This window comes from Pseudorca crassidens, chromosome 6, assembly GCF_039906515.1.
Source record: "Pseudorca crassidens isolate mPseCra1 chromosome 6, mPseCra1.hap1, whole genome shotgun sequence".
Lineage (NCBI taxonomy): Eukaryota > Metazoa > Chordata > Mammalia > Artiodactyla > Delphinidae > Pseudorca > Pseudorca crassidens.
In genome coordinates, this window is record NC_090301.1 from 60,986,242 (window position 1) to 61,008,737 (window position 22,496).

Consider the following 22,496-nt stretch of genomic DNA (forward strand, 5'->3'; position numbering starts at 1 on the left):
CCCACATCCAGTTTCCCCTACTATAAACATCTTACATTAATGTGGTATATTTATTACAATTAATGAACCAATATTGGTATGTTATTATTAGCTAAAATTTTTCATTTATTCAGATTTCTTTAGTTTTTCCCTAGTATCACTTTTCTGTTTCAGAATCACATCCAGTAGACGTCACCCTCCTCTTGGCTCTGACAGTCTCTCAGATTTTCCTTATTTTTGATGATCTTGAAAGTTTTCAGGAGTATTGATTAGGTATATTGTAGGATGCCACTCTATTGGATTTTATCTGATATTTTTTCATGATTAGACGAGGGTTATGGGTTTGGCCATACCAAAACAATACGTTTCTGAGCACTCTTCCTTTAGATTTTTTTTTTTTTTTGATGTGGACCAGTTTTAAAGCCTTTATTAAATTTGTTACAATATTTCTTCTGTTTTATGTTTTGGTTTTTTTTGGCTGCGAGGCATGTGGGATCCTAGCTGTCTGACCAGGGATCGAACCCACACCCCCTGCATTGGAAGGCAAAGTCTTAACCACTGGACCTCCAGGGAGTTCCCATGGGCACTCTTCCTGATGATCAGTGTAGCACAGAATTTTTCCACTGTGGCTGCTGAGAACGTGAATTATTCCTGGCCCTGTGTAAAGTCTGAAGATTGTATGTCTGCTTCTTTCCAATGGGTCTTTTCCTCTACTTGGATGGGTTCCTCACTCACATATCTGGTTAGTTCCTAACTGAAGACTCAGAAAGAGCCCTCACTTTGTCTCCGTGCAGCTCTCTCCTCTCTGACGCTCTGCCCTGTGAATTCTCTCCACCTTATATCCTCCAGATTTTCAACTCTGGCTACGTAACTCAGGAAGACTGCTAGGCTCTGATTGGGTTTTTCCTCCCTGTGCTGTAGCCTGGAACTCTCTAGGCAATAAACTAGGGCAGTCATAAGGCTCACCTCATTTATTTCTTTTCTCTGAGGAATTACTGTCCTAGGTGTTGTGTTTTCAATGTTTGAAAACCATTACTTCATATTTTGTCTTGTTTTTCAATTTAAAATGGGCAGGGGAGGGGGGGTAATAACACTTTCTCAGTATCATAGCTGCATACTGAAGCCAAAATTACTTTTTTGTTTTATTGTGATAAAATAAAGATAACATAAAACTTACTTTTAATCATTTTAAGTGTACAGTTCAGTGACATTAAGCACATTCATATTGTTGTACAACCATCACCACTATCTATCTCCACAACTTTTTCATCATCTCAAACTGAAACCCTTAACCCATTAAATAATAACGTTTCTCCTTCCTCCCAGCCTCTGAAAACCACTATTCTACTTTCTGTCTCCATGAATTTGACTACTCTAGATACCTTAAATGAGGGGAATTGTATACAGTCTGCCCTTCTGTATCTGGCTCATTTCATTTCATTTAGCATAATATCCTCAAAGCTCAATTATGTTGTAGCATGGTTCACAATTTCCTTTCTTTTTAAGGCTAATATTCCATTGTAGGTATATACCACATTTTGATTTTCCATTCATCTGTTGATGGACATTAAGGTTGTTTCCATCTTTTGGCAATTGTGACTAATGCAGCTATGAATATCGGTGTATGTTATGGACTGAATTGTGTCCCCCTCAAATTCATATGTTAAAGTCCTAGCCCCCAGGACTTCCCTGGCAGTCCAGTGGTTAAGACTCCCGTGCTTCCGCTGCAGGGGGCATGGGTTCAATCCTGCATGCTGCGCAGTGCAGCCAAAAAAAAAAAATCCTAGCCCCCAATGTGACTATATTTGGAGATAGGGCCTTTAGGGAGATAATTAAGATTAAATGAAGTCACAGGGTGGGACCCTAATCCAATAAGACTGGTGTCATTAGAAGAAGAGGAAGAGACACGAGAGATTTCTCTGCACACACAGAAAAGAGTCCATTTGAGGACATAGCAAGAAGGGTATATTGTAGGATGCCCCTCTATTAGATTTTATCTGATGTTTTTTCATGATTAGACTATGGTTATGGGTTTGGCCATACCAGAACAATACCTCTCTGAATACTCTTCCTGATGATCAATGTACAAGCCAGGAAGAGAGATCTCACTAACCCAAATGGTGCCTTGATCTTGGACTTCTGACCCCTAGAACTGTAAGAAAAAAAATTTCTGTTTAAGCCATCCAGTCTGTGGCATTTTGTCATGGTAGCCAAAGCTGACAGATACAGTGTACAAGTATCTGTTCCTGCTTCCAATCCAAGAAATGGAATTGCTGGTGGTTCTATGTTAAATTTTTTGAGGAACCACAATACTGTTATCCACCATGCATAATTACTTTTTAATCATCTGTTTATCTGCCAAAAAGTAAGCTCTGGGGGAGAAATTAAGTCTCTTGTACACCTCGTGCATAGTGCCTCATAAATGCACAATAAATATATGTTAACTCCATGGAAAAGTACATGAACTTTTACAACTGAGAATTAATTAGTAGTAGTAATAAAATTTGAGGCAGCAGTATATTGTAGGAAAAAAGCATGAAACTAGAATTTTAGTCATACCTTTGCTACCAACTCACTGTGTGACCTTGGACAAAATATTATATCTCTTGGGGCCTCAGTGTCCTCATCTGAAGATGAAAGAGTTGTACTGAATGATCTCAAGGTCGTTTCAGCACTAATATGTCTTGGTTCTCTGACTGTAGGTGTTGGGATACCTGGTATCACTAGCTATGCAGACTTGTAAATACTACTGCTTGTCACGTTGCCTGCTGATAAAACTGAGGCAAAGCAGAGTACCAAGTTCAGATCCCTTACCTTGTTTCCCAGAGTAACCAAAGGTAGAGGACACATCAAAGATCAGGATAATAAGAGCAATATCAGTTGTCAAAACAAAGAGTCAGGTGCAAGCACTTTAGATATGAGCCAAGGATACCAGGAGGAGGTAAGGAAATGGACTGTAAAGCTGAATGGTGATTGGCTTCTTTATGGTGGCTACAGGCAGTACCGGGTCCCCAGAGTCCTGCGATAGGATTCTCTGTGTGTCAAGTCTTCCAGGCTGTAAAATGGGAGTGTTGATTGCTACTTTTTCTGCCACTTAGGCTGGAGATAAGTGGGAATAAAAACTTCAAAAAGAACCAGACCTTAGTTGTTTTTTCTGAAACAAAAAGATTAAATGTAAAATTTATTTAAGTTGGGGCAAAATGAAAAATCGGTGAGCTTGGGTAAGGGCATATGGGAGTTCTTTGTGTTATTCTTGCAACTTTTCTTTGTAAGTTTGAAATTATATCGGGATAAAAAGTTACCAAGGAGAGGAAAAACTTATTTTAAGGAGAATAAGACAGAAACCAGTAGAGGACACACAGGACCTTGCCCACCTAAATGTCCCTTATCTACTCCTCTTCCTAGAAAACACCCTACTCCTCTAAGCCTTAGAATTGCCATAATTTAAGTTCATCCCCATTGTGGGGGCGAGGGATATTTACTTCACTTTGGAAACAGTTTATATGAGAAATTTACCCACAGCTCCTTTAGAATAGATTTTGTATGCATAGATGAACTGCTCCTAGGGCAAAACATCCAAATCATCTTATTATAGAGGTCTTTTGACATTGTCCTTGAGGCTGCATCACAGCATCAGTGTATTAATAGCAATAACTCTAATTTGACATTAGAAATTCAAGCAACCACACTTTTGGATTTGTCAGCTCATCAGAAGTCCTCTGATTTTTAGCTAAATTAAGTCATTGTTTTGAAAGAAAATATTTTATATATATATATCTGATAAAGGGCTTATATTCAGAATAAAGAACTCTTAAGCCTCAGTAATAAGAAGATAACCTAACTTTTTTCAGTCTAACGCGCTCCCAACTGAGCTATTTCTATAGCCTATAACCTGATTTTTAAAAATAGGCAAGAGGGCTTCCCTGGGGGCGCAGTGGTTGAGAATCTGCCTGCCAATGCAGGGGACATGGGTTCGAGCCCTGGTCTGGGAAGATCCCACATGCCATGGAGCAGCTAGGCCCGTGAGCCACAACTACTGAGCCTGCACGTCTGGAGCCTGTGCTCTGCAACAAGAGAGGCCGCGATAGTGAGAGGCCTGCACACCGTGATGAAGGGTGGCCCCACTTGCCGCAACTAGAGAAAGCCCTCGCACAGAAACGAAGACCCAACACAGCCAAAAATAAATAAATAAATAAAAAGCTGAGCTGATGTCCTTCTTCACTTAAAAAAAAAAAAAAAATAGACAAGAGATTTGAATAGACATCTCACCAAAGAAGAGTGTAGTAAATAAGTGCAGGAAAAAATGTTCAATACCATTAGTCATTAGGGAAATGCAAATTAAAATGACAATGAAATACCACCACACCAGCGCTACAATGGCTAAAATAAAAACGACAGACAATACCAAGTGCTGATATGGATGTGGAACAACCACAATGTTTGTACACTGCTGGTGGGAATGCAAAATGGTACATCTACTTTGGAAAACTCGCCATCCTTTATGAAATTAAACATACACTTACCATCAGACCCAGCAATCCCACTCCTAGATATTCACCCAAGAGAAATGAAAACATATTTCACCCAAAGACTTGTACTTGAATATTCCTAACAACTTTATTCATAATCAAAAACTGGAAACACCCAAACGTTCATCAACTCGTGAATGGGTTGACAATGTGTGCTGTATCTAAATGATGGAATACTACTCAGCAATAAAAAGCAACGTACTACTGATAAACACAACAACATGGATGAGTCCCAAAAGCATTATGCTAAGCAAAAGAAGGCAGGCATGAAAGACCACACATTGTGTGATTCCGTTTATGTAATATTCTAGAAAAGTCAAAACTAGAGTCACTGAAAGTAGATCACTGGTTGCCAAAGATAGGAAAAGAATTACAAAGAGACAAGAGGTAACCCTTTGGGTTGATGGAAATGTTCTATGCCATAATTGTGAGGGCAGTTAAACAAATATATGCACTTCAGAGAATTTATTGATTGTACACTTAAATTTTGTGAATTTTATTGATGTCAATTACACCTCAGTAATATCATTTTTTTTAACTTTAAAATTAAGTCATTCTTTTTTATTGCCTCAATATGTTTCTCCCAGTGGAGAAAAATCTGGTGTTAGAACCACAGTAACTGCTATTGGAAATTAATAATAAATAGCATCAATTGATAAATGTTTAACATGGGACACTTAGAATGACCTAAACTGCCAACTTCACTTTTTTCAGCATAAATTAAAAATAAGAGGGGTTCCCTGGTGGCGCAGTGGTTGAGATTCCCCCTGCCGATGCAGGGAACACGGGTTCTTGCCCCGGTCCGGGAAGATACCGCGTGCCGCGGAGCGGCTGGGCCCGTGAGACATGGCTGCTGAGCCTGTGCGTCCGGAGCTGTGCTCCGCAACGGGAGAGGCCACAACAGTGAGAGGCCCGTGTACCGCAAAAATAAAAAAATAAGAGAGGGGGTGGTTGACATAATGGATTTTGCTTCGAGAGAAGGCTGCTTTGGTGTTTCATTTGATCTAAAATGGAAAGGTAACAAATATGGGGATCATTTTAGTTCAGATGTATCAAATCTCCTTATTATTCTAGAGCAAATATTAGTGGGTTGAAAGAATCTCAAGCTGTAGACATTTCTCAGGTCTATTTTTAAACTCAAACTGGCTCTTTCCCAGAAAGAAGAGGAACAAAAATTTACTGGCAGTAAAGCCTTTACCTTTTTTTCATTGAATTTTCTGAGGAGATTAAAAAAAAAAAAAAGCCTCTGAAAAATCAGAACAGATGGGACATTATGAAAAGCATTGCAGAACAGAATACTTTTCCGAGTACTTAGAAGAAAATAAAGTGCTCAAAGAGACCTTGTCTTTTTAAAACATCAGTTGACTAGAGACAAAGTATCCGATATAGTAAATATTTACTTTTCTTTGAAGGAACTGAAAACAATAAAAGACCAGTCACATTAAATTGTTCTCAGGGTTGGTCTATAAGGCACCAGTCCAAAGGATTTCCATCTGAAAAGAGTTTGTAGAATCCTCCTTAGCAATAAGATAGTCGAGGGGTTTGGGTAAAGCTTGAGAGAATTAATTAAAATGTTGCTCATTAGCATTCACTCTTTCTTTTTCCTAACCAGAAAACTATCCTTTAGATATCAGTATAGGTAAATTTTAAACAGTGCAAACTCTCCACTGGGAAATGGGTAGCTGAGAAAATCCCAGATTTGTACTCACTAAAGTTTCACAGTCTCTCAGTGAGGTCTCTACAATCTCATCTTGTGGACGGATGAATTGGTATTAGAGTAAATTACCTGGCTCTTTGCAACAGGGAAAGGATGTGAGGTGGACTCTACAGGGTTGAGGGAGAGTGTGGAGGGCTCCACGTGTTAACTCTGGTTTACAGTTCGCCATGACTCTTTCATCACACAGACTTGCTACCAAACCATTGGGGATGAGACCGTGTAAGGGAACACATTACAGCAGCTAGTGAAATAGACCAAAAAACTGTCAGTCCCAGGAAAAGTACTGGAGAAAAGCATCACAAATGCAGCAGTGAATCTTTGCCAAACCAATACAGTTGGTTTGTTGGTTTTTTTTTTTAAAAAAAACATCACACTTGACAAATCCTTCCTGAGTTTCAAAGGGAAGAGACAAATAAGCTTCCATTTTGTTATCAATAAAGGTAGCAGGTATCAAGGGCTTAAATATCATCTTAAGAATAAAATATAGAGAGAATATGGCAAGTTATCATAAGAAAAAAATAAAGAAAAATAAGTGCAGTAAAAACAATAAAAGCAAAATCTTCCTGAAAGGGAAGCTGGGAGTACATTTTCTTGGCTGAAGCTCTAGTGTGAGTAAAAGGGAAAAAAATAACATCTTGAAAAGGCCAAATGAAATGGTAAACCAACCTTCAGTACTAATGACATTGTCAAGAGGCCTTTAGATGGGTGATTTGGAGTGTTGGTCTTTTGACACCTGAGGCTGTTTACCAAGCTTAAAGAAATTGGCAAAAGTTTCAAAAATGCTTTCAAAATCTCTTCATTGTAATTCTTTTTAGTTCAAGAAAATCAAATAGATGCCTATAGCTCTTAGGTGAGTGGGGACTGAAAAGCATAAATGTAGTGTTGTAACAAATCCAGAGTGTTTGGAAACCATTGTGTCTGTGTCTTTGAATGTTTGGAATTGTACAATATTTACAGAGATGATGTAAAAGTGGATGGTCAGGCCTAGCTGCAGATGGTTGCCTGGATAAAAATGGGGATCCTAGGAAACCCAACACAGACCTCTCTCAGCTCCAGAAACAAGTGTAGTTTAATGAGGTCACCTCCTATAAGAGATATAGGTGATATATTGCTTTGATCATTTGACAAGCATGACTTCAGGGACAGAGCGTGATCCAAGAAGCCAGGTCCATTCCAGGACCTGGATCTAATATCTGGAATCTCAAGAAGTCTGGACCTGGGCTCTCATGTGGGAGGACTTCTTAAGGGAATTATTTTTTCTTCCTGGCTAAAGAGGCACTGACGAAGAAATATCTCTTCTTTTGCTGCCATTGGATGAATACATCTAGCTAGCTAGCTAGCTATCATGTATCAAATTCCTGACCTATTAAGATTTGAAGTGAGCCATAGAAAAGAATGAAACAATGCCATTTGCAGCAACATGATGGACCTAGAGATTATCATACTAAGTAAAGTAAGTCAGACAAAGACAAATATGATATCACTTATATGAGGAATCTAAAAAAAAATGATACAAATGAACTTATTTACAAAACAGAAATAGACTCACAGACATTGAAAACAAACTTATGGTTACCAAACAGGAAGTTTTATATATATATAAAACTGAATCACTTTGCTGTACACCTGAAACTAACAACATTGTAAATCAACTATACTTCAATCAAAAAAAAGATTTGAAGTGGTTTGTCACATAGCTATAGTAACTGGAACACTGGGAGACTGGAGAAATTAAGAGATGCCAATGAAAATTGAGGACATTCCAGTGAAACAATCAAGTAGAGATATCAAGTAGTTAGTTGGGTATATGAACGTAAGCAGACAACTGGGCTGGAGATATGCCATTGGCGAACAGCATGTGGATCCTATTGAATTTCATGGGACCAGGTGAACTCACCTGGGGCAGGAGGTTGGGTAGAGAAGAGGAGCTAGTTCAAGACCTCACTCTGAGGAAATCCAGTGTTTAGAGGTAGGAATGAGGAGGAAGAGCCAGAAAGGGGAACTGAGACAGAGTGCCCAGTGAGGCCATGAAGAATCTGAGAATGGTTTGTCACAAAAGCTGAGAGAGACAATTATTCCCAGAACAACGGTAGTGATCAACTTTGTAGAAAACTATCCAGAGTCAAAAAAAGATAAGAGAAAAATGGTCGTTGGATTCAGCAGCAGAGAGATCACATGTGACCTTGAAAAAGAGCAATTTCAGTGGGAGTGGTTGGGACAGAAACATACGGGGGTTTTGATCTCTGAGAGATGGAAAAACAGTATGTTATTTCAGAAAAAGGTGGATCAGCCATGCCGTATGCAGCTAGCTTAAGTGCTACTGAAACAGCACAGTTTACCTGCTTTGAGGAACAGCATAAATTTTTGGCATCAGAACTGGGTGGAAAGAGCTATGTGCAAACTAAACGCACTGAACTTCAGTTTCTTCATCTGTAAAATAAGGATGACACTACTTCTTCATAGGGTTGTTATAAGCACAAATGAGATAACATTTTAGTACGATGCTAGGCATATAGAAGTCTGCTCAATGCTCGTTCATTGAAAACACACTTATTGAGTGCCTACTGTGTGCCAGGCCCTGTGCTGGGTGCCTAGGATCCAAGAATGGGAAGTTTCAGTCTGTGATCTCCAGAAAGTTACAGGCTAGTGAGGAGATAAGCCTACAAACAGTTGCATTAGTGTGAGATCATTGCATCAGTGGGACTGTGACAAAGGAGAAGAAAACCTGAAGTGTGTCTGAGGGAGTGAAAGAAAGCTTTGTAGGAGGACCAGCATTTCATCTGTGACTTGAAGGCACGGGGTGGGTTTGCCAGGTGCACAAGCTGCGGAGGGTATTCCAAGCAGAGAGAACATCATGTGGAAAGCCTCAGGAATGGGACTGAGCACAGGATGTTCTGGAACTGTAGGTAGCTGAGTATTCCTGGAGTATAAACTGTACAGAACAGGTAGAGGTAATTGAAGGAAGGTGCTACTATGAGGCCAGGCTGGTGAGAAGGAAGAGGAGGATGAAGAGCCTCATTTGTCATGCAGGGAAGTTGAGACTTTGTCCCGAAGGGATAAGGAACCATGGAAGTGCTTGGCATAGGCAGTGACAAAACCATTCTTAGGCATGGAAGATGGACTGAGAGTTTCCTTAGCTTTGTAAAATGCCCTGACCTTTACTCTTAAAAAATGGTACCTCTGACCAGCGCTCAGCAGGACAAGTGCTAGCATTTGTTTTTCTAACTGTGACACTGGACTATTCTCATTCTTTTGTAGGGAGGAACTCATGGGCCAATAGAACAGAATAGGGAACCCAGAAAGAGACTATGCCAGGGGAAAGTCTGAATTAGCTTTCTATTCTTTCTGTGGAGGATGATGTCAGTGTCATGTGAAGATCAAAGAGCACATAGCAAAAATAAGTCGGGAAAGTATTAAAGAGATATAATAAATTTAATAGTGATATGATGAGATATTTGTGATTTTGTGATATTTGTGGTATTTGCAGTTTTATCAATTTGTGATTTGATGTTTTCTTTCTCATTCTAAATTCATTTCTGTACATACTTTTATATCAATGATTTTGCATTCTTTTTCTTAAAGAAGGTTTTAAAAATTGAATATGCTTTAGAACTCCACAGAATCTGGATAAACCATTGAGTACTGCATTATCTTTATTGTTCCCGTAAACCTGCCTGCAACTTTGAAAATATTTTATTCAACTCTCCTCAGTTTCCCAGTTTGAGCCTGCCATCTGTTTCTAGGACCATGACTGATACAGTAGTGTTCATGTTAGTCATAATCTTTGTCCTTCACTTATACATTATAATCTTTTGTATATATGGAGAAATTCACAATCTAAAAAAGAATACATGAGATATCTATATCTATCTACTTATCAATCCATCTATTCTCTGTATGTGTCTGAATATATATAATGTATACATATATGTCAATGCCATATATAGATTAAGTAATTATTAACAGTGCTCCTTGGAGGAGAACAAGGGGCAGAGGTTAGATGAGGAATTACTTTCATTGTATTCCCCTTTTTTATTGTTGAATGTTTCTCGTGTTTATGTATTTATTTTTCAAATTAAATTTTGGTTTCATTTCTGTTCAGACTAATTCACTAGGCACTTTTTGAGGGAGGACAAAGCACAGAGTTGGGTTTCACTCAAGTTTAGTCAATATGGTTTATCTTAATGTTCTCTGTCCACACAAAATTTTCCTATACTCAGAAGGTTTCTGGGACTGGTGACGGGTCCCTAAAGAATAGAGTAGCCTAACATTGTCCAACAAGTAATGGGGATAAAAGTAACGCTTTTCATTTTATTCAGATCTTACCTTTGTTAGAAAATATTCTCTGAGGTCTTATGAGGAGAGATTACATTACTAGAGGACAATTTTTATTTTTATGCACTTTTGAGGCTCTCCCTAGAGTTTCATAGTAGTTTTCAGGCATAATGTGAAATGCCCACACTATTTTTCACACATCTCCCCAGCCATACAGCTGACCCCCAGTTTCACACTCTCTTGAAGCAGGAACACATATCCTGGGAACCCGGATATGCAAAATACATTCTGGCCCCATCCAGCTGATTGAGGCCAAAGCCGCATTCCTTGGCAGGGAAACTTGCCCGGAGTAGGCAAGTGTTGACCTTAAAACTAAAATAGCCAGTTATTGTACCAGCAGAATGGATTCATTCAGGAATAGCAGAAAACTGCACTTCAGGTAAGCACGCTGTAGCAAAAACTATGGGCAAGTCTGGAGAAACAACGGAGAGGAACATTCTTTTATAGGAGAAAGGGGAAGTTGGGCTGTTATAAAGAAAGAGTCCATTGGAGGAAACTGGGAGTTCAAAGTGTAGTGACTTTTCATTGGCTGAGTTGTGATGATGGTCTCTCATTGGCTGAGCCGTTGCCAGGCGAGGAAAAAAATCTTCCTTCCTTCTGCTGGGGTAGTAAAGGAGTAACCTTTTTCCTGTTGGAGATGCAAGGTAGTCTAGTCCTATTTGGGGTCTGCAGATATCACGGAGTTGTAGAGTGTGGGAGCTCCCACTTCTGGCCTTCCTGACTCCAATTTTTTTTTTTTTTTAATAAATTATGAGGGTTTTAAAATATTTATTTTTGGCTGCGTTGGGTCTGCATTGCTGTGTGCAGGCTTTCTCTAGTTGTGGCGAGCGGGGTCTACTCTTCGTTGCAGTGTGCAGGCTTCTCATTGCGGTGGAACACGGGCTCTAGGCGTGCGGGCTTCAGTAGTTGTGGCACGCAAGCTCAGTAGTTGTGGCTTGTGGGCTCTAGAGCACAGGCGCAGTAGTTGCGGTGCACAGGCTTAGTTGCTCTGCAGCATGTGGGATCTTCCTGGATCAGGGATCAAACCCGTGTGCCCTGCATTCGCAGGCGGATTCTTAACCACTGCGCCACCAGGGAAGTCCCCTGACTCCAATTTGAATGAAGTTTCCTTTTTTTCATTTTCACATGAGTAACTCCCCTGTGAGGATTCCCCTCACACACTCCGGGTATGCAGAAGACTGGAAAGATGGCTAGAATCATTGTAAAAGAAAGGAAGTTTGTTGGGTGGAAGCCCTTTGGATGCCCATGCATCACATTGCAGAGCAGCCTGCCTCTTGGCCTGCTGGGATAGAAGCCCTGGAGCCAGGGAGGCAGCTGAGGTCTGGGAAGTTCTGCTAGGGAAGGGAGGAAAAGGGGCACCTCTTGCTATGCAAACATATCCCCACAAACCCAGAAAAGAAAGAATGGAGAAATATGGACTTCAAAGTTGAGTTTGTTTGCTTTTTATTTTGGTCCTTACTTGTCTTTTGCCAGCAAGTTATCCGCTCCAATCACTGAATGCCTTGGGGAAGCGACCAATTTCTGGAATATATCTGACAGTACTTTACTTTGGATGTTTCTTCCCTACATAAATGATTTCATCAAGGCCAGAGAAGTATGCAGCCATGTGACTTCACCCCCACCAACCAAATACTTTCCATCCTCCTCATGCCTCAAATTCTTTTAATAAAACAAAGCCTTATATTCCACAATTAGAGATAAGGCATACTACCCTAGGAGATGGAGCATGTTGGCTTAAATACACGGGAAGGTTGTTAAGGGATCCCCTCAGGAAAATCCCCTCCATGGGGCCTGAAGATCCTCTGACACCTCATTGTAAAAAATTTTTCTTGCTATGGGAAGCAGATGGAATTAACAGGCTGCGACTTTAGTCTGTTCTTCTTAAGCAAGGCACATATGAATCTCTTTGTCCTTTCTCAGAAGATAGGCTTTATTTATTTATTCATTTTTAATTTGGCCAGCCGGGCCTTAGTTTCAGCACGCGGGATCTTCGGTGCGGCATGCGGGATCTAGTTCCCTGACCAGGGATCAAACCGGGCCCCCTGCATTGGGAGCACAGAGTCACAGAGTCTTAACCACTGGACCACCAGCCTCAGAAGAGAGGCTTTATATCTGCGTCAAAGGACAAGAACATCTGCAAATACCCTACTTTGTTTAGGAATCATGCTCACTCTTTGTGTTTCTGTAAAATAGAACAAAGAAACCTACCCATCAGTGACTCAAATGAGATAAAAGAATTGTGATTGGAAGACCCCAAAGACCTTTGATTTCTACCTTGAAGAAAGAAATACAGAAGCTCAACACTGTGGCTCCCTCCCCTTCCTATCACCTTGGATGGCTTGCAAAGACTTGGCTGTAAGAGAACACCCCAAACCCCACGAAAGAACTACCAGTTTCTGGGCCTGAACCATTACGATGGCTGAAGAAACACAGTATACGTAATGCCCAATCTTGATTTTTTTTTATTAACTGACTTTTTCTTGAGGTATATAACATATAACAAGTAACATATGGTTGAAATGTAGTTTGATAAGTTTTGATGTATGTATCCACCCATGAAATCATCACCACCATCAAGATAGTGAAAATATCCATCACTCCTGAAAGTTTCCTTGTGCCCTTTATGATCCCTTCCTCTGTACCTCTCCATCTCCTCATCCACCAGGAAACTACTAACCTGTTTTCTGTCACTATACATTAGTTTGAATTTTCTAGAATGTTATATTAATAAACTCATACAACACATACTCTTTTTTGTCTGGCTTCTTTTGCTCAGTGTAATGATTTGGAGATTCATCCATGTTGTTGAATGTGTCAATAGTTTATTCCTTTTTATTGCTGGGTAGTATTCCATTGGGTGCATATACCAGTATTTGCTACCCATTCACCCATAGATGGCCGTCTGGGTTGTTTCCAATTTGGGGCTATTATAAATGAAGCTGCTATGAACATTCAAGTACAAGACTGTGTAGATGTATGCTTTCTTTTCTCTTGGGTAAATACCTAAGAATGAATGTCTGGATCATATGGTAGGTGTATGTTTAACTTTCTAAGAAACTGACAAACTGTCTTCAAAAGTGGTTGTGCCATTTTATATTCCCACAGCAGTATATATGGGTTCAAATTCCTCTGCCTTCTTGCCAACACATGATATGGTCAGTTATTTTAATTTTAGCCCTCAGTAGGTATATAGTGGTACTACATTGTAGGGTTTTTTGGTTTGTTTTTTACATTGTAGTTTTAATTTGCATTTCCTAATGACTAGTGATGCTGAGCATCTTTTCATATGCTTCATATGTGTACTTGCCATCCATGTCTGTTTAATTCTCTTGCCTATTTTTTTTTAATTGTGTGGCTTGTTTCCTTATTATTGAGTTTTGAGTTTTTTTATATATTCTGGATGCAAGTCCTTTATCAGATATAAGCTTTGCAAATCCCATTTGCAGGTAAGGATAATCAACTAGCTTTTGGTCTCATCAATTTCTTCTATTGATTTTGTTTTCTATTTCGTTGATTTGCGCTCTGATTTTTATTTCTTTTTTTTCTGCCTACTTTGAGTTTCATTGCTCTTCTTTTCCTAGTTTCTTAAGGTGGAAAATATAGTCATTAATTTGGGTCCTTTCTTTTCTTTTATATAGGCATTTAGAGCCATAAATGATCTTCTAAGTACTTCTTTAGCAGCATTGTACAAATTTTGATGTGTTGTATTTTTTTTAATGAATTTATTTATTCATTATTTTTATTTTTGGCTGCGTTGGGTCTTCGTTGCTGCGCGTGGACTTTCTCTAGTTGCGGCAAGTGGGGGCTACTCTTCATTGTGGTGCACAGGCTTCTCATTGCGGTGCTTCTCTCGTTGTGGAGCATGGGCTCTAGGTGCATGGGCTTCAGTAGTTGTGGCACAGGGGCTCAGTAGTTGTGGCTCGTGGGTTCTAGAGTGCAAGCTCAGCAGTTGTGGCACACAGGCTTAGTTGCTCTGCAGCATGTGGGATCTTCCCGGACCAGGGCTTGAACCCATGTCCCCTTCATTGGCAGGCGGATTCTTAACCACTGTGCCACCAGGGAAGTCCCTCAGCTTATATATTCTTGATTATCCTATTCTTTTCTGGTCTTCTTTTGGATTGAGTATTTTTTATGATTCCATTTTATCTCCTTTGTTGATTTATTAGCTATAACTTTTCATTTTGTTATTTTAGTGGCTGTTTTAAGGTTGTTACTATATGTTTAATTTATTACATTATTTAGTATAATGTTCACATGATATTATACCACTTTACATATACTATATGAATTTTATAATGGTATACTTCTATGTCTCCCTCCCAACACTTATGCTATTGTTTTCCTGTGTTTTACTTATGCATGTTATAATCCCCACAATGTATTGTTATTATTCTTGTTTAAACCATCAATTATCTTTTAAAAGATATTCAAATTATAAGAAAAATAAATTTAACATATTTGGTTATGTAGTTACCATCTTTGTTGCTCTCTATTCTGTGTGTGTCCATAAAGGTATATCACCCTTTATTGTGCTTCACTTTATTGTGCTTTGCAGATATTTCAAGTTTTTTTTACAAATTGAAGGTTTGTGGCTACCCTGCATCTAGCAAGTCTAGCAGCACTATTTTTCCAAAAACATTTGCTCACTTCATGTGTTTGTGTCACATTTTGGTAAATCTCACAGTATTTCACACCTTTCCTTTTTTTTTTTTTTTTGCCGTACGCGGGCCTCTCACTCTTGTGGCCTCTCCCGTTGCGGAGCACAGGCTCCAGACGCGCAGGCTCAGCGGCCATGGCTCACAGGCCCAGCTGCTCCGCGGCATGTGGGATCTTCCCGGACCAGGGCAGGAACCCATGTCTCCTGCATCGGCAGGCGGGCTCTCAACCACTGCGCCACCAGGGAAGCCCCACACCTTTTCTTTATTATTATATTTATTACAGTGATCTGTGATTAGTGATCTTTGATGTTACTACTACAACTCACTGAAGTCTCAGATGACGGTTATTATTTTTTAGCTTTATTGACTTTGTTGTATTCATTAATTAAGGCATGTACATTGTTTTTAGACATAATGCTGTCACACACTTAATAGACTACATTATAGTGTAAACATAACTTTTATATGCACTGGGAAGTCAAAAAATTTGTGTGATTCACTTTATTGTGATATTCACTTTATTGCAGTGCTCTGGAACCGGACCCACAATATCTTTGAGATATGCCTGGTGTTAGGCATTTTTATCTGGTGTTATTTTCCTTCTGCCTGAAAGATTTCCTTTAACATTTCTTATAGTGCAGGTCTGTTAGTTATGAATTCTTTCAGCTTTTGTATGTCTGACATAGCCTTTGTTCTAACCTCTTTGAAAGATATTTCGCTGGGTATAAATTTCTAGGTGATGCTTTTTTTTCTTTCATTTATTTAAAGATGTTGCTCCACTGTATTATCCTTGCATTGTTTCCTATGAAGAATTTTCTGTCATTTCTATCTTTGATTTTCTGTACATAATGTGTCTTTTTTCTGTGGCTACTTTTAAGAATTTCTCTTCATCATTGATTTTGAGCAATTTGGTTCTGATGTGCTTTAGTGTAGTTTAGTTTTCTTCATGTTTCTTATGCTTGGAATTCATTGAGCTTCTTGGATCTGTGAGTTTATAGTTTTCATCAAAACTGGAATATTTTCAGCTATCATTTCTTCAAATAGTTTTTCTGTTCCTACCCCAGCTTGGATATACAGTTACATGTAATTTAGACTGCTTGAAGTTGTCCTACAGCTCACTGATGGTCTTTCCCTTTTTTTAAAATCTTTTTTTCTCTCTGTTTTATTTTTGGATAATTTCTATTGCTATGTATTCAAGTTTATTAATCTTTTCTTCTGCCATTGACTTCATCAGTGAAATTTTCATCTCAGATGTTAGTTTTTATCTTTAGAAATTTGATTTTTCTCTGTTTCTGGTAATTTTTTTGAATAACAACTGTTTTAATGTCCTTGCCACTAATTCCTGTATCTGTGTCAGTTTCCTATCAGTTTCAGTTGGTTAATTTTTCTCCTCATTTCCTGCTTCTTTGCATACCTGATAAGTTTTTGCTGTATGCAAATATTGTGAATTTTACTCTGTTGGGAGATGGATATTTTTGTTTGCTTATAAACATTCTTGGGTTTTGTTCTGGGGTGTAATTAAATTATTTGGAAGCAGATTGAACATTTTGCAGCTTGTGTTTGAGATTTGTCAGGTGAGACCAATTCCCCACTAAGGTCTTACTTAGTACTTTCCTAAATGCCTTGCGAATTTTGAGGTTTATCAGATTAGCTGGTGGGAACAGTCAGTATTTCTTGTCCTGTGTTACTAATGAACACTGTTCTTTCAAGCCCTAAGATTGCTTTTTCTCCAGCCTGGGTGTTTCCTTGTTCACATGGGTTGGTGTGTACTCTACTGAATGCTCAAGTGGGAATCTCTGCAGATTTCCAAAGTTCTCTCTCTGTGGAACAATTTCCTCCCTCAAACTCCAGCCTTCTTGATCACCCAGGACTCTCAGCTTGTTCTTCTCAACTCAAAGAGTCTGCCATACTCCTTCTGGGTTCCTCCTCCCTGCACTATTATCTAGAATCTCTCTCAAGGTCAATCATAGGGCTCATCTTGTATCTTTCAATGCCTGATGTCCAGCGCTTAGAAAACCATTGTTTTATATATTTTGGGTTCTTTTTTTTTTTCAGGTTTGGGGTGGGGGTGTTGGTGGAAAGGGGAAAATCTGGTTGTTCTGGAATGGAAGCCAAATCTGGTCCCTGTTACCCCATCTTGGCTAAAAGTGGAGGTTCTCCTCACATGGTATTTTAAAAAGAATAAGGGGAATGTGAAACCCTTTGAGTTTTTTCTTTCTAGTTCTCCCAGAGTTCCCATGTTGCTGTAATAAGAAAGAATTAAAGTAAATTCTGACCCAGATAGAGGAGGCAGATCCTAATTCCAAAGTGGGAAACACTGATAGCAACTCATCTCTGGTACAGAGAATTTAATAAGGGAAGGAGGGAGAGACACAGCGTATCATGCCATTGCAGAGAGGTTCCTCATCACTGAGCCCCACTTTTTCCCAAAATGGGAATTTTGTTAGAAACAATCTCTGGATTCAGGAAGTCAGATATTGGGATGCCACATGGGGATATTTCCCATGGAGAAGAGGGGTTTATTCCAGAGGTAACAGTTCTCAGGGGAAGTGGTGGAGGACAAACAATGTAGGAAGAAGTCATTTTAACATTGTGACTTGCTGTTAGATAGTACCTTTAGAGAATTTGCCACATCATGGGTTTCCCACCCACTTCCCTGCAGAAACTCATTGTCTCAGCATCCCTTGCAGCTGTAGGTAACACAGACATATGATCTGGGATCCACCAATCAGCTTCACCCACACCAGACTTTGAATCAAAAGCTTGTGTGCAAGTAGCAGACACTAGCTGAATGCATTCTGGTAGGGTGCAAAGAGCAACACCCCAGTTTACAGAGGCAGCAATGCCAAGGCCTCTAGCAGTCCTGTCCAGTGCCTGGTGCTGGGAGTATTAGCAGCACCTTGGGGTGGTAGAGTCTCCCTAAACCAATTTGCTGTGTGTTTTGTGAATTTCCCAGCTGTGTTGCCTCCAACACAGTTTGTAGCATGGTTTTCTGGCACTCTTGGGAGAGTCTGTGTGTGTCCTAATATCCTTTAGTACAGAGATTAGCAAACCTTTTCTGTAAAGGAATTGTTAGTTATACAGATTGAATTGTGCCCTCCCAAAATTCGTATGTTGAAGTCCTAACCCACGATATGATGCTATTTGAATATAGGGCTTTAGGAAACAATTAGGCTTAGATGAGGTCATGAGAATAGGGCCCTTATGATGGGTGTAGTGTCCTATAAAAAGAGACACCAGAGAGCTTGCTGTCTGTCTGTCTCTCTCTCTCTCTCCTCCATGGGAGGACACAGCAGGAAGGCAGCCGTCTGCAGCCCAAGGAGAGAGCCAGCTCTCCCCAGAAATCAACCAATGCTGGCAGCTTGATCTTGGATTTCTAGTCTCCAGGACTGTGAGAAAATAAATTTCTGTTGTTTAAGATACTCAGTCTATGGTATTTTATTGTGGCAGCCTGAGCTAAGACATTAGTAAATATTTCAGGCTTTGTGGGTCACACAGTCTTTGTCACTATTCAATTCCGCCACTGTAGCATGAAAGCAGCTATAAGACAATATGTAAACAAATGAGTGTGACTGGGCTCCAATGACATTTTATTTATGGATACTGAAGTTTGAATTTCATATAATTTTTATGGGTCAGGAAATATCATTCTTTTTAAAAAAATTTTATCCAATATTTTAAAATGTAACAATTTTCCTTGACTTTCGGGCCATACAAAAGTAAGTGGCAGGTCAATTTGCTGAGCTCTGCAAAAACATTCCTTTTGTGCTTAAAGGACCTACTGTTGGTGTCTGATTTGCAGCTAGGAGCCCGGACTAATACATTTAGCCTATGCCTGTTTCAGAGAAGTTTATTCTTAAGCCACTGAGATAGACAAACATCCACTCTGCTTTTCTTCAACTGCCAGAGAAGAATTTTCTACATAAACCCATGGGTCACCTGCTGCAATTTTTAGCAATCCATAGACTCCTTGCACTGTCTAATATATTCCCAGCATCTCTTCACGAGGAAGGATTTTAAATAGATTTTTGTTTCCCCTCTCCTACAGATCACCCTGCTCTGGAGAGCCCTTGCTCATCTGAGTGAGCTATTTGTTTTGTTGTCATCTGAACCACATGACTGTGGAGAGACACAGCTCAGCAGCCATAGCTGTAGCTCAGCCTCTCTATAGCTGACAGGAAAGATATGTGAAATAAGACACACAGAGATGGCAATAAAATCAAGGAGGCTGCAAGATGAGTCACTCCCCGGACTCATTTGTAAGGTAGGTTTAGGAAACTGTACCACACTCATCTGGAAGCTCAAACATACGAAAGTCATTGACATTTAGAGTCTGCCCCTTTTTTTCCAGGCTCTTCACTACAAGACTCAGACTCCATTTGCGTTTTCAAATAGAGTACCTCGCCTAATAAAAATATGATGCTTAGCAACAGAAATGGATTACAACTATATTTAGCCAAACGAAAACTGTATAAAAATATACTGGACAGTATGATTGACACAACTGGCAATTCCTCTTGTCCTTTACTGACAGTATCACCTGGTTTATATGCTGACGTGGAAGAGCCTCCTCAGTCTGAGGTGATTTGATTTGTCAGGGGAACAATAGGAAGGCAGAGGCTTAGACGAGAAGGCTTCTCTTTCTGCCACCTCCTATGTTACAGGTTTGGAATTTATAGAATTCCTGCCTACCTTAGGTACTCTCTCTACCTTTGAATACTGGATCTTCAATTTTACTTTTGAAATTATAGTAATTCAGTAATTGGAAAAGAAAGCAAGTGAGTGTTATTGGGGGACCTGGAAGAAGGTACCTAAGAATGAGAGAAAAAGTGGACTCTCCAAACTTCAACAGTGACAGGTTGTGTTGATTGTAGGATGCAGTGAGAATGGGACTTGACCTCTGTGGTTTTCCTCCCCAAAACCCATAACCCCAGTGTAAACATGAGAAAAACATTGGGCGAATCTCATTTGAGGAACGTTCTACAAAATGCCTGACGAGTCCTCCTCAGAAGGTCTTTAAAACTAGGAAAGACTGAGAAACTGTCAGAGCCAAGAAGAGTCTAAGGAGACATAACAACTAAATATAATGTGGTGTCCTGGATGGGATCCTGGAACAGAAAAAGGACATTAGAGGAAAACTGAGGAAAGCAGAATAAACTATGGACTTTGGTTTGTAACAATATATCAATTTTGATTTATTGATTGTAGCAAATGTACTATACTAATGTAGGATGCTAACAATAGGGGAAATTGGGTGTGGGGTATATGGGAACTCTGTACTATCATCACAATAATTCTGTAAATCTAATACTGTTTTAAAATAAAAGCTTTATTAAAAAGAAAAAATTAGACTTTCCCTTTTGCTAGACTTATTCCCCAGCCTTCCACAGACGACCAGAGACAGCAGTTGCTCTCTACATTGCGCTCAATTTGCAGTTTATTATCTGCGGCTGGGTGATAGAAGAAATAAAGGATCAGCTACACATTTTTAAACTAATTTAGACAAAAACCGGAATTAAAGCAGTGCACAAAAAAATAACTTCCCAAAGCATTTTGTTTTTTGTCAGTGTGAATAGAACATAATCTGTGAGAAACTCCAAGATGGAATCGACCGTTTGTTTTTAACACAACAGCTGAACTCTCAGTGGTTTCCTGCAATAACTACAATCGTTGCCTATAGACAGCACCTCTTCCAAATTAAGGAACGTTCCTTGAAGTTCTCATTAAACGCATACGACTGTTTGGGAGTTGATATCCTGGGAGCTCTGATTGTTCAAGTTACTCTTTACAGAGTTGAGTTTTATATAAAGCAGAAGCATTAGGAGGAAACTGAAATGTACTCTGCAAAGTAGGTTTGTTTTAAGTATGTTATTCAGTACAAATATCTCCTTTGGTCGTTTTATTAGAGAAAGCCTTTCTGATTACTACTCCATGACTGTGCTTTTAGCAGTAATTGCTCCCCTTAAGATAACCTCACAGAGGTCATTCTTAAACACAGAAAATTGATGATTGATTATCTTGTCACTGCCCTTCCCAATTGGCCACAGTCTAAGCTGGCCACAGGAAAAGGAGAACTCTCTTGAGGTGTCTTTTTAGCAGCAGAAGACAGTGAGGGACCTGAAAGCTCCTTCTGCTGCCTTCACGTCCTATTTTGAGTTGAGGGGCTGCCTTGACAGAAGCAGCTGCCTCAAGTCATTTTGATGCTGGTCTTTACCTTTCTGCTCTTTATATGAATTGAGTTCTGGTGCTGGACCTTTCTCTCTGCTTTTCTTTTGCTTTCACAATAAAGATTTAGTAAAGAAAAAAGAGGAAGATCTGGGACTGGGTTTCAACATTCTCAGCTTTGCCATTAAGTGGATTTGTTACTCGGGCAGAGCACTCTGGTTCTCTGTGCCTCAGTTTCCTAAGCTGTAAAATTGGATTCATAATATGTGCACCAATTATTTAAGTGTTACAGTGAGGGTCAATGATCATAATAGATGTCAACATTCTTTTTAAGGTTTAAAATTTAGGATAGAGTCATATTTAAATACTTAAGAGAACTAATGAAAATTTCAAAGTGCCCTTCAAACCCCCTAAAATAGCTGTTTACCTGTGTCCGAGGTGTCTGAGCTACAATTTGGTCACAAGTTTCACACAACAAAAACTAATTCTGGCTGATTTAAGGGAAAAAAAAATTTTTTTAAGGGAGTGTGTGAGAAAGAAAATTTTTGAAACAATATTGAGCAACTCCTACAAATGAAAAATGGGTAAGAATAAGGAGGGCAGGAAGCAGCCAGGACCATTGCTAAAACCACGTCACCCAAGGCTGCCCCCCCAACTGATGTTGCTGCTGATGCCACCGTCCCCTGCAAAAAAAAAGTGGGGGGGACTCTCACTTTTGGGTCACTGAGGCAGGTATTTCTCATTGGCATTACCCATGCTGTGGCACAACCTTCCAATATGGAAGCTGGGAAATAAGCATTTGGCATTTTCTGCCTCTACAGTGAGAAGTAGGCACTGTTTCCCATTGAGACTCATAACATAACATTCATTCCCCAAACGGAGGAGAGAGTTTCAGATGCTGAGTATAAACATCGATGACAATAAATATCTCTTATGTGGGATTTTTAAGGGGAGATGTTTGACTACCTGATGTTGGAGAAACTACAAATACACATCCAGCAGAACTGGCCTATAGCCTGGGTATCTTCCCAGTGTTCCTGTCTGTGGCCTCTTATCCTTTAAATAGCCTATTCTGTTATTTTTTTTTATTGAAGTATAGTTAATTTACAATGT

General features: G+C 39.5%; 1 protein-coding gene across 3 annotated transcripts in view; it reads left to right on the plus strand.

Moving 5' to 3' along the window:
* Positions 1 to 20,514, plus strand: part of METTL8 (methyltransferase 8, tRNA N3-cytidine) — a 132,786-nt gene extending 112,272 nt beyond the window's left edge. For 2 of the 3 annotated variants that reach the window (XR_010944391.1, XR_010944392.1), the window contains 2 exons: positions 19,267 to 19,482; positions 19,570 to 20,514. Coding sequence is in view for 1 of the 3 variants with exons in the window: in XM_067741550.1 (XP_067597651.1) it covers positions 12,754 to 12,803 (50 nt within the window). In the remaining 2 variants the exon portion in view is untranslated. Of the gene's footprint in view, positions 1 to 12,753; positions 13,306 to 19,266; positions 19,483 to 19,569 lie in introns of those variants that run through there. The other variant, XM_067741550.1, reaches the window with a different exon arrangement.
* Positions 20,515 to 22,496: the final 1,982 nt, after the last annotated feature.